This window comes from Macaca nemestrina, chromosome 14 (assembly GCF_043159975.1).
Source record: "Macaca nemestrina isolate mMacNem1 chromosome 14, mMacNem.hap1, whole genome shotgun sequence".
NCBI classification, from domain to species: domain Eukaryota; kingdom Metazoa; phylum Chordata; class Mammalia; order Primates; family Cercopithecidae; genus Macaca; species Macaca nemestrina.
In genome coordinates, this window is record NC_092138.1 from 768,615 (window position 1) to 784,123 (window position 15,509).

Consider the following 15,509-nt stretch of genomic DNA (forward strand, 5'->3'; position numbering starts at 1 on the left):
CACACATACCTGGACAACAGTGTAGGAAGCCATCTTTGTAATGAAACAATGAATACATTTGATAAGTTGTTCCATAAAAAAAAAAAATAGGAGAAAGGTTCATAATGTAAGCCTCTGTGAAACAATGCAAAGATTATATTTTGAGAGGACACGTTTTGGATTCTTACCGTATGCTAAAATAAAAGGATTCCAACAAGCTTTTGCCAACAGTTGATCAATTGTGGGGAATCTTTCAAAGATTGTATTAGAATCCTGTGAAAGAAAAATAAATTTTGGTCAGTAAAGGCATTATGCAACTCAGAAAGACTGAACTGACATTACAGGTTGAGGGAGCTTGAATGCTTCTTGTTTAGTATACCATTTTTAAAAGTAAGCAAAAAAGGATTAGAGAAGATCTTTAGGTAAGTAATTCAAATAAAGTTTAAAAAGCAACCACCCACCTTACTTCATCCTTAAACGAGGTCACCAAACTAAGATGTATGACATAGGTAAAATCAATTGTGTTGCAAAATTAATTCTACTCATACTTAATAGCCAATAAAGGCTTCTTTATTTAAAAATAACAAAGAGTGCTTAAGAATTGAAAACAAATTATTGGTGATATATAATCCCATATCTTTATCCTGGTTTTTCATTCTAACATAAGAGAGGTTACGAACTCAGCTCCAGTAAGACTATTTCAAAGAAGAAGGTTTAAAGGGACGAGAATCTGGAACTTGTAAAAAGAAATAAAAGCACCCAAAGCATAAATGTATATATCTCTGTTTATTACTATTTTGATAACTGTATGGCAAATGACATCATACTTAGGCTGTAACAATCTAAACCCTGAAACAGAAAAAGGATCAACCAAATAGATTTAAAAACACACACACACGCTATTGTACAACTGGACCTTTTTCCACTTGTTACCTTTCATAAAAGCTCAGAAATAAAAGCAAACTAGGATAGGATAAGATGCAAGCAAGCTGACACGACAGGCACTTTCCGCTCCTGCGGCAACACGTCCCACACGTGTCCCAGCGTCAAGGCTGGTCCCAGACGTTCTGGGACCACAGAAAGGTCAAGTTCCATATGTCTCATTAAAAAAATTTTTTTAAATTAGCATTGGTTGTTCACACAGACTGTATCTTTCCTTATAGTTTCTAAAAACGTATGAACTCATACTATCAATACAAATTATTCTTCAAATTTCCTACTTACTCTCTGATTCTGGGAAGAAAAGCTTAATACAAGGACACTTTGTTAAGTGACAATTTTGCTTTTCATTTTGAAATTAAATACAAAATACTAGCTCATAATATATAAACGTGCTAAATCATAAAAATATCTATCATAAAAAAACAACATCAAAATGAAAATATAGTAAATTTTGAAAACAATAAATTATATAATAGTAAAGATACTCAAAATCTTAATATTTATAAAAAGTATTACATTTATAAGAAGAGATCGTAATATTTATCATCTCTTAGGACAGCCCACTTGAGAAGAGGGTTGAGGAAAGGTTTAAGCATGTAGCAAATTCTCCAGGATTCAAGGGACACGAAGGCCTTTAAAAGAATCCCATTTACTACTTGACAACAAGCATGAAATCTTGATTATTTAAAAACAACTTGCTTGGTCAGGAAGACTCATGTGACAATACAGCTACTCAAGAAGAAATTATAATAATATAATAAATTGGAGACCAGGAAACCAGCTCTTGAGTAATCTGTCTTCCTAATCCATTGGCACTTCACTCACCACCACAAGTCCTGACTCCGGGTGGCATTCTGTCTTGGTGAAATGTGGCAGAGTCCCTGAAGTCAGAAAATAATTCCATTATTTTGGTCCACTACTTACCATCTCTTTCAAGGCTTCATACATCTTCCTCAGGAACTCCTGGAACCGAGCCAGGTGAACACAGGTGTCTTGCTGGGTTTCCAAAGTGGAAGCCTGATCCCACACAGAAAGCTTCTGCATCCAAAACTGATAATCACAAGAAAGATCTACTGAATCTTGAGCCATCTTGGAAAAAGGGAAAAGGTGATGTCCCTTCACAGCAGTCTGTCCAGCACTGAAGGAAATGTTGGGCACACATTAAATCTGTAAGAAAGGGAACAAATGGAAGCATTTCTAAAAGGCTCTTTTATCAGAGCCTTCACGACTCACTGATGGGTGAAGGGGGGATTACGAAGAACTAACATAGCACGGCTCCTATTTTGGAGTCATCTCTGAACTGTCACCAAATGTGTCGCCCAGCTGGAGCTCCACGTTTTACCATCTCAACTTTTAATCATGATACTATCATTAGGCTAGAAGTCATTACACCTCCACAGGCACAACATGCTAATTACGCACAAAAAGCACAGCTGATAATACTTTATATCTTCTTTTTAAGATTGAGCTATTTTTAAATGTTCTGAATATGAAGTTGATTTGAGTATTTTAATGTAATAGGAAATCAAAAACATCCATGAGTGTTTAATAATACTCTGTGCCTAAGAAATCTTTTTGAAGTTCTTATGTTTTATATGAATTTCTGGCTTCTCATTTAGGTGTAAAAAATCTCTATGCATTACTGTCTAACGAATTTTTTCCCCAGTTTCTCTTCATTTCTTAGAAAAAAAGTAAAATAATTGATTCCACATGCAACAATTTAAGCAATCTTTTCAGATTGCTTTATATGCTTGATCTCATTTCATTCACACGAAGAAGCCATATTTTAGTAAAGTAATAATAAATTCCACTTACTGAGGAGGTATACCAGTCCTAAGCCACAGCAGATAACATCTCATAAGCCTGACTTCCTACCCCTGAAGGCCATGATGAAAAGAACAATGAAGTTACACAGTGAGCCTCAGGTGGAGCTGGCTCAGCAGCTCCAGGTGCCCCTCCCATCCCACACCCCTCCATCGCCCACAGAAGCCGGAAGCAGGAATCGCAGAGGAGGGAAAGCTGCCTCTCAACAGCTGCAGGCCTTCACAGGCTCTGACACTCCCGGGGCAGGCAGGATACTCAGCAATCTAACTTCAAAAGACTGGTGGTAAACAAAGTGAGTTTAAATCCTCAACAGCCATAATTAACAGGTAAAATGCTCCCAATTAAATACCCAAAATATCAACAAAGGCGGTTCCCATTACTAAACAAGAAAACAAGAAGAAATCTGAAACGACTGTACAATTTGGCTGCAGTGCAAAAAAATCTAGATTGGGAAAGTTTTAAAATACCTAAAAGATGTGCGGTTTTCATGTTCACTTGGGCAGCACATACACTAGAACCTTTACAGTTTTGAGAAGGATCATGTCAAAATGAAAAGGAAGTTTAATAATAGAGCGAATATATGCATATTGTCAAAATGGTACTTAGCCAAAAATCTAGGTAACGTCCATGCCTCCTCATTGTCTTCCTCATCCAAGCCATCACCACCACCTGTCAAGTCCATCGCCAAAATAAATGTGTGTGATCTGACTTGACTGCGTGCACTTCCTCCCGCCTCGCTGCCGCCCTCCGCCTAGCCCTGGAGTGCTGCACCGTCTGCTGCCGGGCTGGGCCCGCCCCTCTCCAGTTCACTCTCGATGCAGCAGACAGAAAACACTGCAGCAAATGTAAATGAGACCAGCACACTCCCCTGGGGAAAACCTCTCGTCACAGCTTCCTTGAAAAGAAATTTAAACTCCCCGTAGATACTCCCAGCTGCTTGGAGTCCTGACCCTGCAAAACATGGCTCCAGCACCCTCTCCGACAGCCCTTGTTTCCTCTCCCCGGTCACCACGGTCCAGCCCAGGCCTCTCATCTGCGCTCCCTCTCCCCGGTCACCACGGTCCAGCCCAGGCCTCCCATCTGCGCTCCCTCTCCCCGGTCACCACGGTCCAGCCCAGGCCTCTCATCTGCTTCATGCACACCACAAATCCTCCCAGGCCTTTCTGCAGATTCCGGGTAACTATCCTGGGCTTTATTCGTTCCCTTAGTTACCGCTTCCTCTACTGCTGTGTAAATTCCCTGTCTTCCTAGAATGCAGCACACGCCTGGCAAACACTCAAAAAACACGGAATTAAGGAACGAATAATTCACCGGTATTCCTCACAGTACAGTTCTAAGTTAGACGCCACAGCAAAATGCTTCTCCAGATGAAGTGATTTAATTTTATTTTCATGTTATTATTTTTCTAGACAAAATCGCACTCTATCTCCCAGGCTGGAGTGCAGTCGTGCGCTGTTGGCTCACTGTAACCTCCACCTCCTGGGTTCAAGTGATTCTCCTGCCTCAGCCTCCCAAATAGCTGTGATTACAGGCACATACAACCACGCCCGACTAATTTTTGTATTTTTAGTAGAGACGGGGTTTCACCATGTTGGCTAGGCTGATCTCGACCTCCTGACCTCAAGTGATCCGCCTGCCTCAGCCTCCCAAAGTGCTGGGATTACAGGCATGAGCCACTCTGCCCAGCCAGTAATTTAATTTTTAAAAGGTAATTCCCCACCAAAAAAATTTTTAAAGTATTTTTATGTTGCCTGTGTGAAATTTAATTAGTAATATCTCATTTTATAAACATAATAATAGTTTATACTTGGATACATTTATACGATGCTCTTGGCAGTATACTAAATGCTTTATTCATACTGATTTAATCATTACAGCAACACTGTGAAATGGGTACTATTATCATCTCCATTTTACAGAGGCACCAAGAGATTACATAATTGCTCAAAGTAAGATTATGTAAAAAACTGAAAGGAAATAACTGCTAGTAAACAGCAGAGCTATGATTGTGGAATATGAATCCAGGGTCTGGCTCTAAAGTTTGTGTCCTTAAGGAAATAAACTGAAGAGGCGGGGCATGGTGGCTCACGCCTGTAATCCCAGCACTTTGGGAGGCCGAGGTGGGTGGATCCCTGAGGTCAAGAGTTTTGAGACCAGCCTGGCTAACATGGTGAAACCCCGTCTCTACTGAAAACAACAAAAATTAGCTGCGCGTGGTGGCAGGAGCCTGTAATCCCAGCCACTTGGGAGGCAGAGGCAGGAGGAACACCTGAACCCCGGAGGCGGAGGTCGCAATGAGCCAAGATTGCACCACTGCACTCCAGCCTGGGAGACAGAGTGAGACTGATTTAAAAAAAGAAGAAGAAAGAAAGAAAGAAACTGCAGAAACAAACTGATGAATTTCTTAAATATTTCATGTGTTACTGCATGCAGATCAGTTTAGATATTTGGGAACCCAGTAAAATGAAGAACTTTTTGATAAAAGAGACAAACATTTTATTCAAATAAAACTGCAGGCCTGGAAAGTGGCTCATGCCTGAAATCCCAGCACTCTGGCAGGCAGTGGCAGGAGCACCACTTGAGGCCAGGAGTTTGAGACCAGCCTGGGCAACAAACCAAGACCCCACCCCTACAAAAAAGAAATTTTTTAAATTAGCCATGCATGATGGCAGGTGCCTACAGTCCTAGCTACTCTAGAGGCTGAAGCAGGAGGGTCGCTTGGACCCAGGAGTTCAAGGCCTCTGTGAGCCGGGATAACACCACTGCAGTCCGCACTCCAGCCTGTGTGAGAGAGCCAGACTGTCTCAACAAAAAAATGCAAACAACCTGTGCTCAGCAATAGAAATGTATCTGATTGTTTTAAATGGAAACAGCTTTAGGAATCACGGAGTGCAGGGATCCTCAACATGCTGCTCCACAGCCTCTGGTGCTGGGGGGTGAAAACATGGTGCTATGGTTGTGACGACCAGGGAGGGGCGGTGGCGGCTGCCGCCAGCATCTGGTTAATCAAAGCACCTTGTGCCATCAGCCACATGTGGGATGATCACACCTGCTGGGCAAATCCAACCCTGCTGGGAAGCTGAGTGTTGACAGGTGGACTCAGTCATCCAAAGACTCTCTCAGTGTAGATCCCTAGAGGTATCGAGCGCATGTTCTTAACAAGGTGAGGTGTTTCTCTCAGCGTTTTAAACCAGTAGTTTTAAATATTTCACTCCCCTCTCTTCTTCCTTCCATGGTTTCTGAGGAGAAGTTGAATGTTCTGCCCCTCTACAGGTAAGGTGCATTTTTCCTCTGGCTTCGTTCAAAATAAGAAAGCTTCCTGTATTTGTGGTATGCCGTCTGACATTAACTTGGAATATTCTCAGTAATTACTGCTTCATATAGTTCTCTTTTAAAAAATTTTTTATTCCCATAGGTTTTTGGGGAACAGGTGGTATTTGGTTACATGGTAAGTTCTTTAGCGGTGACTTGCGAGATTCTGGTGCACCCATCTCCCACTGTGGAAGACAATTTGTTCACGGACCGGGGCGGGGCAGGGAGGGCAGGGATGTGTTTTTGGGATGAGAAACTGTTCCACCCCAGACCCTCAGGCATCAGTCACGCTCTCACACGGAGCGTGCAATCTAGACCCCGCACGTGCAGTGCACACGAGGATTCACGCCCGTGAGAACCGAACGCCGCCACTGATCTGACAGGTCATACTCTCACACAGAGCATGCAATCTAGATCCCCGCACGTGCAGTGCACACGAGGATTCACGCCCGTGAGAACCGAACGCCGCCACTGATCTGACGGGTCATACTCTCACACGGAGCGTGCAATCTAGATCCCGCACGTGCAGTGCACACAAGGATTCACGCCCCTGTGAGACTCGAACGCTGCCATTGATCTGACGGGGAGCGGAGCTCAGCCAGGCATGCTCACTGGCCTCCTACTTACCTCCTGCTGTACAGCCTGGTACCCATCTGTGGCCTGGGGCTTGGAGACCCCTGCTTTAGAGGAAAGGAAGATGTGCTATTGGGAAGGTGTGCGTGAATGGCACCAAGATGCTGGCAATATTCTATTTCCTGACCTGCGTGGCAGTGACTATGTATTCACATTTTAATGACTCACCAAAGTATAAATCATGTTTATATGCTTTTCAATATGTTACTTTCCACAATTAAAAAATAGTTTTTAAATCTTCCACAAGCTGGCAAGATGGTCAAATAGGAACGCTCCGGTCTGCAGCTCCCAATGGGATCCATGCAGAAGGCAGGTGATTTCTACATTTCCAACTGGGGTGCCCGGGTCGTCTCACTGGGACTGGTTAGACAGCGGGTGCAGCCCACGGAGGGCAAGCAGAAGCCAGGTGGGGTGTCGCCTCACCCAAGAAGCACAAGGGGTTGGGGAACTCCCTCCCCTAGCCAAGGGAAGCCGTGAGGGACTGTCCCACGAGGAATGGTGCGTTCCAGCCCAGATACTATGCTTTTCCCACGGTCTTCGCAACCTGCAGACCAGAAGATTCCCTTGGGTGCCTATACCACCAGGGCCCGGGGTTTTAAGCACAAAACTAGGCGGCCTTTTGGGCAGACACCAAGCTAGCTGCAGGAGTTTTTTCATACACCAGTGGCTCCTGGAACACCAGCAAGACAGAACCGTTCACTCCCCTGGAAAGGGGGCTGAAGCCAGGGGGCCAAGTGGTCTAGCTCAGGGGATCCCATCCCCAAGGAGCCCAGCAAGCTAAGATCCACTGGCTTGAAATTCTTGCTACCAGCACGGCACTCTGAAGTCATCCTGGGATGCTTGAGCTCGGTGGGGGAGGGGCACCCCCCATTACTGAGGCTTGAGTAGGTGGTTCTCCCCTTACAGTGTAAACAAAGCCGCAGGGATGTGCGGACTGGGCAGAGCCCACCACAGCTCCGCAAAGCCATTGTAGCCGACTGCCCCTCTAGATTCCTCCTCCCTGGGCAGGGCATCTCTGAAAGAAAGGCAGCAGCCCCAGTCAGGGGCTTATACATCAAACTCTCATCTCCCCGAGACAGAGCACCTGGGGGAAGGGGCGGCTGTGGGCATGGCTTCAGACAACTTAAACGTTCCTGCCTGCTGGCTCTGAAGAGAGCAGCAGATCTCCCAGAACAGCACTCGAGCTCTGCTAAGGGACAGACTGCCTCCTCAAGTGGGTCCCTGACCCCCGTGCCTCCTGACAGGGAGACACCTCCCAGCAGGGGTCGACAGACACCTCATACAGGAGAGCTCTGGCTGGCATCTGGCGGGTGCCCCTCTGGGATGAAGCTTCCAGACGAAGGATCAGGCAGCAATATTTGCTGCTCTGAAACCTCCACTGGTGATACCCAGGCAAACAGGGTCTGGAAGGGATCTCCAGCAAACTCCAGCAGAGGGGCCTGACTGTTAGAAGGAAAACTAACAAACAGAAAGGAATAGCATCAACATCAACAAAAAGGACGTCCACACAAAAACCCCATCCAAAGGTCACTAACATCAAAGACCAAAGGTAGATAAATCCATGAAGATAAGGAAAAACCAGCATAAAAAGGCTGATAATTCCAAAAACCTTGAAAGGATCACAACTCCTCTCCAGCAAGGGAACAAAACTGGATGGAGAATTAGTTTGACAAATTGACACAAGCATTTTTTAACACAATGCAAGGAAGCTAAGAACCTTGAAAAAAGGTTAGAGGAACGCCTAACTAGAATGACATAAATGACCTGATGGAGCTGAAAAACACATCATGAGAACTTCGTGAAGCATACAGAAGTACCAACAGCCAAATCGATCAAGCAGAAGAAAGGATATCAGAGACTAAAGATCAACTTAATGACATACAGCGTGAAGACAAGGTTAGAGAAAAAAGAATGAAAAGGAAAAAACAAAGCCTCCAAGAAATTTAGGACTATGTGAAAAGATCAAACCTACGTTTAATTGGTGTATGGTGTACCTGAAAGTGACAGGCAGAATGGAACCAAATTGGAAAACACTCTTCAGGATACTTCCCAGGAGAACTTCCCTAACCTACAAAGACAGGCCAACATTCAAATTCAGGAAATACAGAGAATGCCACAAAGATACTCCTCGAGAAGAGCAACCTCAAGACACATAATTGTCAGATTCACTAAAGTTGAAATGAAGGAAAAAATGTTAAGGGCAGCCAGAGAGAAAGGTCGGGCGACACACAAAGTGAAGCCCATCAGACTAACAGCAGATCTCTCTGCAGAAACCCTACAAGCCAGAAGAGAGTGGAGGCCAATATTCAACATTCTTAAAGAAATTTCAACCCAGAATTTCATATCCAGCCAAACTAAGCTTCATAAGCGAAGGAGAAAAAAAATTCTTTGCAGACAGGCAAATGCTGAGAGATTTTGTCACCACCAGGCCTGCCTTACAAGAGCTCCTGAAGGAAGTATTAAATATGGAAAGGAAAACCCGGTACCAGGCACTGCAAAAAAATACCAAATTGTAAAAACCATCGACACAATGAAGAAACGCCATCAACTAATGGGCAAAATAACCAGCTAGCATCATAATGACAGGATCAAATTCACACATAAAAATATTAACCTTAAATGTAAATGGGCTAAATGCCCCAATTAAAAGACACAGACTGGCAAACTGGATAAAGAGTCAAGACCCATCAGTGTGCTGTATTCAGGAGACCCATCTCACGTGCAAAAACACACATAGGCTCAAAATAAATGGATGGAGGAATATTTACCAAGCAAATGGAAAGCAAAAAAAAAAAAAAAAAAAAGCAGGGGTTGCAATCCTAGTCTCTGATAAAACAGATTTTAAACCAACAAAGATCAAAAAAGACAAAGAAGGGCATCACATAATAGTAAAGGGATCAATGCAACAAGAAGAGCTAACTATCCTAAATATATATGCACCCAATACAGGAGCACCCAGATTCATAAAGCAAGTTCTTAGAGACCTACAAAGAGACTTAGACTCCCACACAATAATAGTGGGAGACTTTAACACCCCACTGTCATATGAGACAGATCAATGAGATAGAAAATTAACAAGGATATTCAGGACTTGAACTCAGCTCAGGACCAAGTGAACCTAATAGACATCTACAGAACTCTCCACCCCAAACCAACAGAATATACCTTCTTCTCAGATCCACATCACACTTATTTTAAAATTGACCACATAATTGGAAGTAAAACACTCCTCAGCAAATGCAAAAGAACAGAAATTACAACAAACTGTCTCTCAGATCACAGTGCAATAAAATTAGAACTCAGGATTAAGAAACTCACTCAAAACTGCACAACTACATGGAAACTGAACAACCTGCTCCTGAACGACTACTGGGTAAATAATGAAATGAAGGCAGAAATAAGTAAGTTATTTGAAACCAATGAGAACAAAGACACAACATACCAGAATCTCTGGGACACAGCTAAAGCAGTGTTTAGAGGGAAATTTACAGCACTAAAATGCCCACAGGAGAAAGCGGGAAAGATCTAAAATAGACACCCTAACATCACAATTAAAAGAACTAGAGAAGCAAAAGCAAACAAATTCAAAAGCTAGCAGAAGACAAGAAATAACTAAGAGCAGAGCAGAACTGAAGGAGAGAGACACACGAAAAACCCTTCAAAAAAATCAGTGAATCCGGGAGCTGGTTTTTGGAAAAGATTAACAGAACAGACCAATAGCCAGACAAAGAAGAAAAGAGAGAAGAATCAAATAGACATATTAAAAAATGATAAAGGATATCACCACTGATCTCACAGAAATACAAGCTACCTTCAAAGAATACTATAAACACCTCTACACAAATAAACTAGAAAATCTAGAAGAAATGGATAAATTCCTGGACACATACACCCTCTCAAGACTAAACCAGGAAGAAGTTGAATCCCTGAATAGACGAATAACAAGTTCTGAAATTGAGGCAGTAATTAACAGCCTACCAAAAAAAAGCCCAGGACCAGACAGACTCACAGCCGAATTCTACCAGAGGTACAAAGAGAAGCTGGTACCATTCCTTCTGAAACTATTCCAAACAACAGAAAAAAAGGGACTCCTCCCTAACTCATTTTATGAGGCCAGCATCATCCTGATACCAAAACCTGGCAGAGACACAATAAAAAAAGAAAATTTCAGGCCAATTCCCTGATGAACATTAATGCGAAAATCCTCAATAAAGTACTGGCAAGCCAAATCCAGCAACACATCAAAAAGCTTATCCACCACAATCAAGTCAGCTTCATCCCTGGGATGCAAGGCTGGTTCAACATACACAAATCAATAAACGTAATCCATCACATACACAGAACCAATGACAAGAACCACATGATTGTCTCAAAAGATGCAGAAAAGGCCCACAACAAAATCCAACAGTCCTTCATGCTAAAAACTCTCAGTAATCTAGGTATTGATGGAACGTATCTCAAAACAATAAGAGCTATTTATGACAAACCCACAGCCAATATCATACTGAATCGGCAAAAGCTGGAAGCATTCCCTTTGAAAACTGGCACAAGACAGGGATGCCCTCTCTCACCACTCCTATTCAACATAGTGTTGGAAGTTCTGGCCAGGGCAATCAGGCAAGAGAAAGAAATAAAGGGTATTCAACTAGGAAGAGAGGAAGTCAAATTGTCCCTGTTTGCAGATGACATGATTGTGTATTTAGAAAACCCCATCATCTCAGCCCAAAATCTCCTTAAGCTGATAAGCAACTTCAGCAAAGTCTCAAGATACAAAATCAATGTGCAAAAATCACAAGCATTCCTATACACCAGTAACAGACAAACAGAGAGCCAAATCATGAGTGAACTCCCATTCACAATTGCTACAAAGAGAATAAAATACCTAGGAATCCAACTTACAAGGGATGTGAAGAACCTCTTCAACGAGATCTACAAACCATTGCTCAAGGAAATAAGAGGGGACACAAACAGATGAAAACATATTCCATGCTCACATATAGGAAGAATAAATATCGTGAAAATGGCCATACTGCCCAAAGTAATTTATAGATTCAATGCCATCCCCATTAAGCTACCATTGACTTTCTTCACAGAATTAGAAAAAACTACTTTAATGGAACCAAAATAAGTCCGTATTGCCGAGACAATCCTAAGCAAAAAGAATAAAGCTGGAGGCATCGCACTACCTGACTTTAAACTACATACTACAAGGCTACAGTAACCAAAACAGCAAGGTACTGGTACCAAAACAGATATATAGGCTAATGGAACAGAACAGAGGGCTCAAAAATAATGCCACCCATCTACAACCATCTGATCTTGGACAAACCTGACAAAAACAAGCAATGGGAAAAGGATCCCCTATTTAATAAATTTTGTTGGGAAAACTGGCTAGCCATATGCAGAAAACTGAATTGGGACCCCTTCCTTACACCTTATACAAAAATTAACTCAAGATGCATTAAATACTTAAACATAAGACCTAAAACCATAAAAACCCTAGAAGAAAACCTAGGCAATACCATTCAGGACATAGGCCTGGGCAAGGTCTTCATGACTAAAATACCAAAAGCAATGGCAACAAAAGCCTAAATCGACAAATGAGATCTAATTAAACTAAAGAACTTCTGCACAGCAAAAGAAACTATCATCAGAGTGAACGGGCAATCTACAGAATGGGAGTAAATTTTTGCAATCTATCCACTTGACAAAGGGCTAATATCCAGAACCTACAAGGAACTTAAACAAATTTACAAGAAAAAAATAACCCCATCAAAAAGTGGGCAAAGGATATGAACAGACACTTCTCAAAAGAAGACATTTATGCAGCCAACAAACGTATGAAAAAAAGCTCATCATCATTCGTCATTAGAGAACTGCAAATCAAAACCACAATGAGATACCATCTCACGCCAGTTAGAATGGCGATCATTAAAGAGTCAGGAAACAATAGATGCTGAAGAGGATGTGGAGAAATAGGAATGCTTTTACACTGTTGGTAGGAGTGTAAATTGCTTCAATCATTGTGGAAGACAGTGTGGAGATTCCTCAAGGATCTAGAACCAGAAACACCATTTGACCCAGCAATCCCATTACTGGGTATATACCCAAAGGATTATAAATCATTCTACTATAAAGACACATGTATGTTTATTGCAGCACTATTCACAATAGCAAAGACTTGGAACCAACCCAAATGCCCATCAATGATAGACTGGATAAAGAAAATGTGGCACATAATACACCATGGAATACTATGCAGCCATAAAAAAGCATAAGTTCATGTCCTCTGCAGGGACATGGATGAAGCTGGAAACCATCATTCTCAGCAAACTAATACAGGAATAGAAAACCAAACACCGCATGTTCTCACTCATAAGTGGGAGCTGAACAATGAGAACACATGGACACGGGCGGGGAACATCACACACCAGGGCCTGTCAGGGGGTTGAGGGGCTGGGGAGAGATACCATTAGGAGAAATACCTAATGTAGATGACAGGTTGATGTGTGCAGCAAACCACCATGACACGTGTATACCTGTGTAACAAACATGCACATTCTGCACATGTATCCCGGAACTTAAAGTATAATAATAATAATAATAAACTTCTAGATACACATGTACCGTAAAGACATCACCCATAGGCAAAGAAAAAAGGAAAAAGTATGATGGTTTATAAATGTGAATCAAGATGGACAGTACTTGATGAAGACAATAAAAGTTTTCAACCTATTGAAATGTATTTCTGTTGTTTTTTTTTTTTTACCTGAGTTCACTGTCTGAAAATATTAAAACCACCCACCAGGATGGGCAGCGACAACAGTCCTAGCACTTGCTCCCTCCTTTTCCTTCCAGTCCTCAAATAATGACTCCATTTTTCCAGTCCTGGCTTTAAGGAGGGGAAAATCCAAAACCTGCTTCCTGGGCCCTCTTACCTTTATGGCTACTGCTTTGTCACAAAGAGTGAGAGACATTCAACTCGCTGCTCAGGGAAGAACAAGACAGTGTCGTACTGAAGACACATATAAGGCGGCTTCCGTGCGGCTCCAAAAAATGCATGCCTTGAAAAACGGGGCTGATTCTTCAGATTTATGGTAATTTCAACTTTTTCACAAATGTACTACTTTTTTATATCCCAGGTAATCTACAAACCTATCAGACAATTGACAGCTGACTACATTTTTTGCTCAATACCAAAATCCTTTATCTTGCTCCAGATGTAAGTCCTTGACTTTCTTATGATTCTGCCTAGTGTCTGTACCTAAATTCATTTCATTACTAGCTCTCAGAGAAATACTGTTTAGCATAAGAAACAAAAAAGGTAAATGTTGTATAACATATTTCCCAAAAACTCAAGATGTTAACAAGTATTCTGCGCATACACGCACAGCATTTACTAATGTAGCAAAAGCAACTGGCATGAAAAATTAGAAAAAAATCCACATTTTCCATTTCTTGAGGAATGTATCTTTTAGTGCATTTACCCAGTCCCTAAGGAATCAAAACGAACCACGATTTCACCTTCTCCACGTAGGCAGACTAAAAACAACAGAAGTTGTTAGATCCAAGTATTTCCAGGAGAAAATAAAGAAATTAAATAAAGACCTTCAGAAATTCCTATGCAGACGGGACTAAAGCAATGTCGTATGAGCAGAGAGATGCAGATGCTGGAACAGAAGGCAGTGTCCAGTGAAGGATCCATACATGCTTGATCCTGTCCCTGTTTCCTGCCAGGTGGGAGCGGATGCTTCAGAAGCAGGAGGAGGTGAGGGGTGGGATAAAGTACCAAGGGAAGCCAGCCATGGGGCCATGCAAACATCCAAGATACTGAAAAGGAACTGGTTCACAATGGCATCAGTTTAGGACCACTGCCACGGCCCTTCTTCTCACACATATAAATTGCTCAAGAGTTTGCTTGCTAAGTACTATTTTTCGAACTCAAATCGCCATGGTACGAAGATACACCACTATCCACAAGGGCTCATAGTCTGAGTCACCAAGATAACATGGCTCAGATTCAAAGTACAGCAGGCAACAAAGAGTATTACCTCAGGACTAAAGGTTGCTCATTTTGGTGAATTTCTATCCTTTAGGAGAAGGATATATTCAAAAACTTCATGGAAAATGTACCTCACAAGAATATGGAGCTCACCAAGCACAATTCATGAGAGCAGAAGGAAGTAAAAGCATCAAAACACTTGAGCAGTGTCTGAAAAAAGATAACAAAGAGGGAGGAGACCCTGGGTGACAGGCTGGGGCCATGCATCCTAATTTATTAAAAACAAACAGAAAACCATCTCCCTTCACTTAGAATGGCTACTACCAGGAAAACAGCAAGCGCTGACGAGGATACAGAGAAACCAGACCTCTCGAGCACTGCTGGTGGGAATGTAAAATGGTGCAGCGGCTACAAAAAACCGTATAGTGGTTCCTAAAAAAACTAGACATAGAATTACCATTGATCCAGCAATCCCACTTCTAGGTATATACCCAAAAGAATTAAAAGCAGGGTTTCAAAGAGATATTTGTACACCCAGCTTCATAGCAGCGCAATAGCCAGAAGTGAGAACAACTCAAATATCCATCAGTGGAGAAAAGGATACACGAAGTGTGGTATATGCACACGCGGGAATATCATTCAGGCTTAAAGAGGAATGTAATTCCGATACACACAGGAACAAATCTTGAAAACACTATGCTAAGTGAAATCAGACAGACGCGGAAGGACAGATAGTCTATGAATCCACACAGATGAGGTACCTACAACAGTCAAATTCACAGAGTCAAATTAATTCATGAGGGGAGACGGTAAGGGA

General features: G+C 42.2%; 1 protein-coding gene across 13 annotated transcripts in view; it reads right to left on the reverse strand.

Moving 5' to 3' along the window:
* LOC105498944 (FA complementation group C) overlaps nt 1–15,509 on the reverse strand; it is a 217,055-nt gene that overhangs the window by 149,989 nt on the left and 51,557 nt on the right. For 11 of the 13 annotated variants that reach the window (XR_011612949.1, XM_071078753.1, XM_024786795.2 and 8 more), the window contains 2 exons: nt 1,846–2,088; nt 168–252 (listed from right to left, as the gene is read on the reverse strand). Coding sequence is in view for 12 of the 13 variants with exons in the window: in XM_071078753.1 (XP_070934854.1) it covers nt 168–252; nt 1,846–2,010 (250 nt within the window). In the remaining variant the exon portion in view is untranslated. Of the gene's footprint in view, nt 1–167; nt 253–1,845; nt 2,089–2,736; nt 3,356–3,376; nt 3,415–3,848; nt 3,865–15,509 lie in introns of those variants that run through there. The other 2 variants (XM_071078750.1, XM_071078749.1) reach the window with 2 other exon arrangements.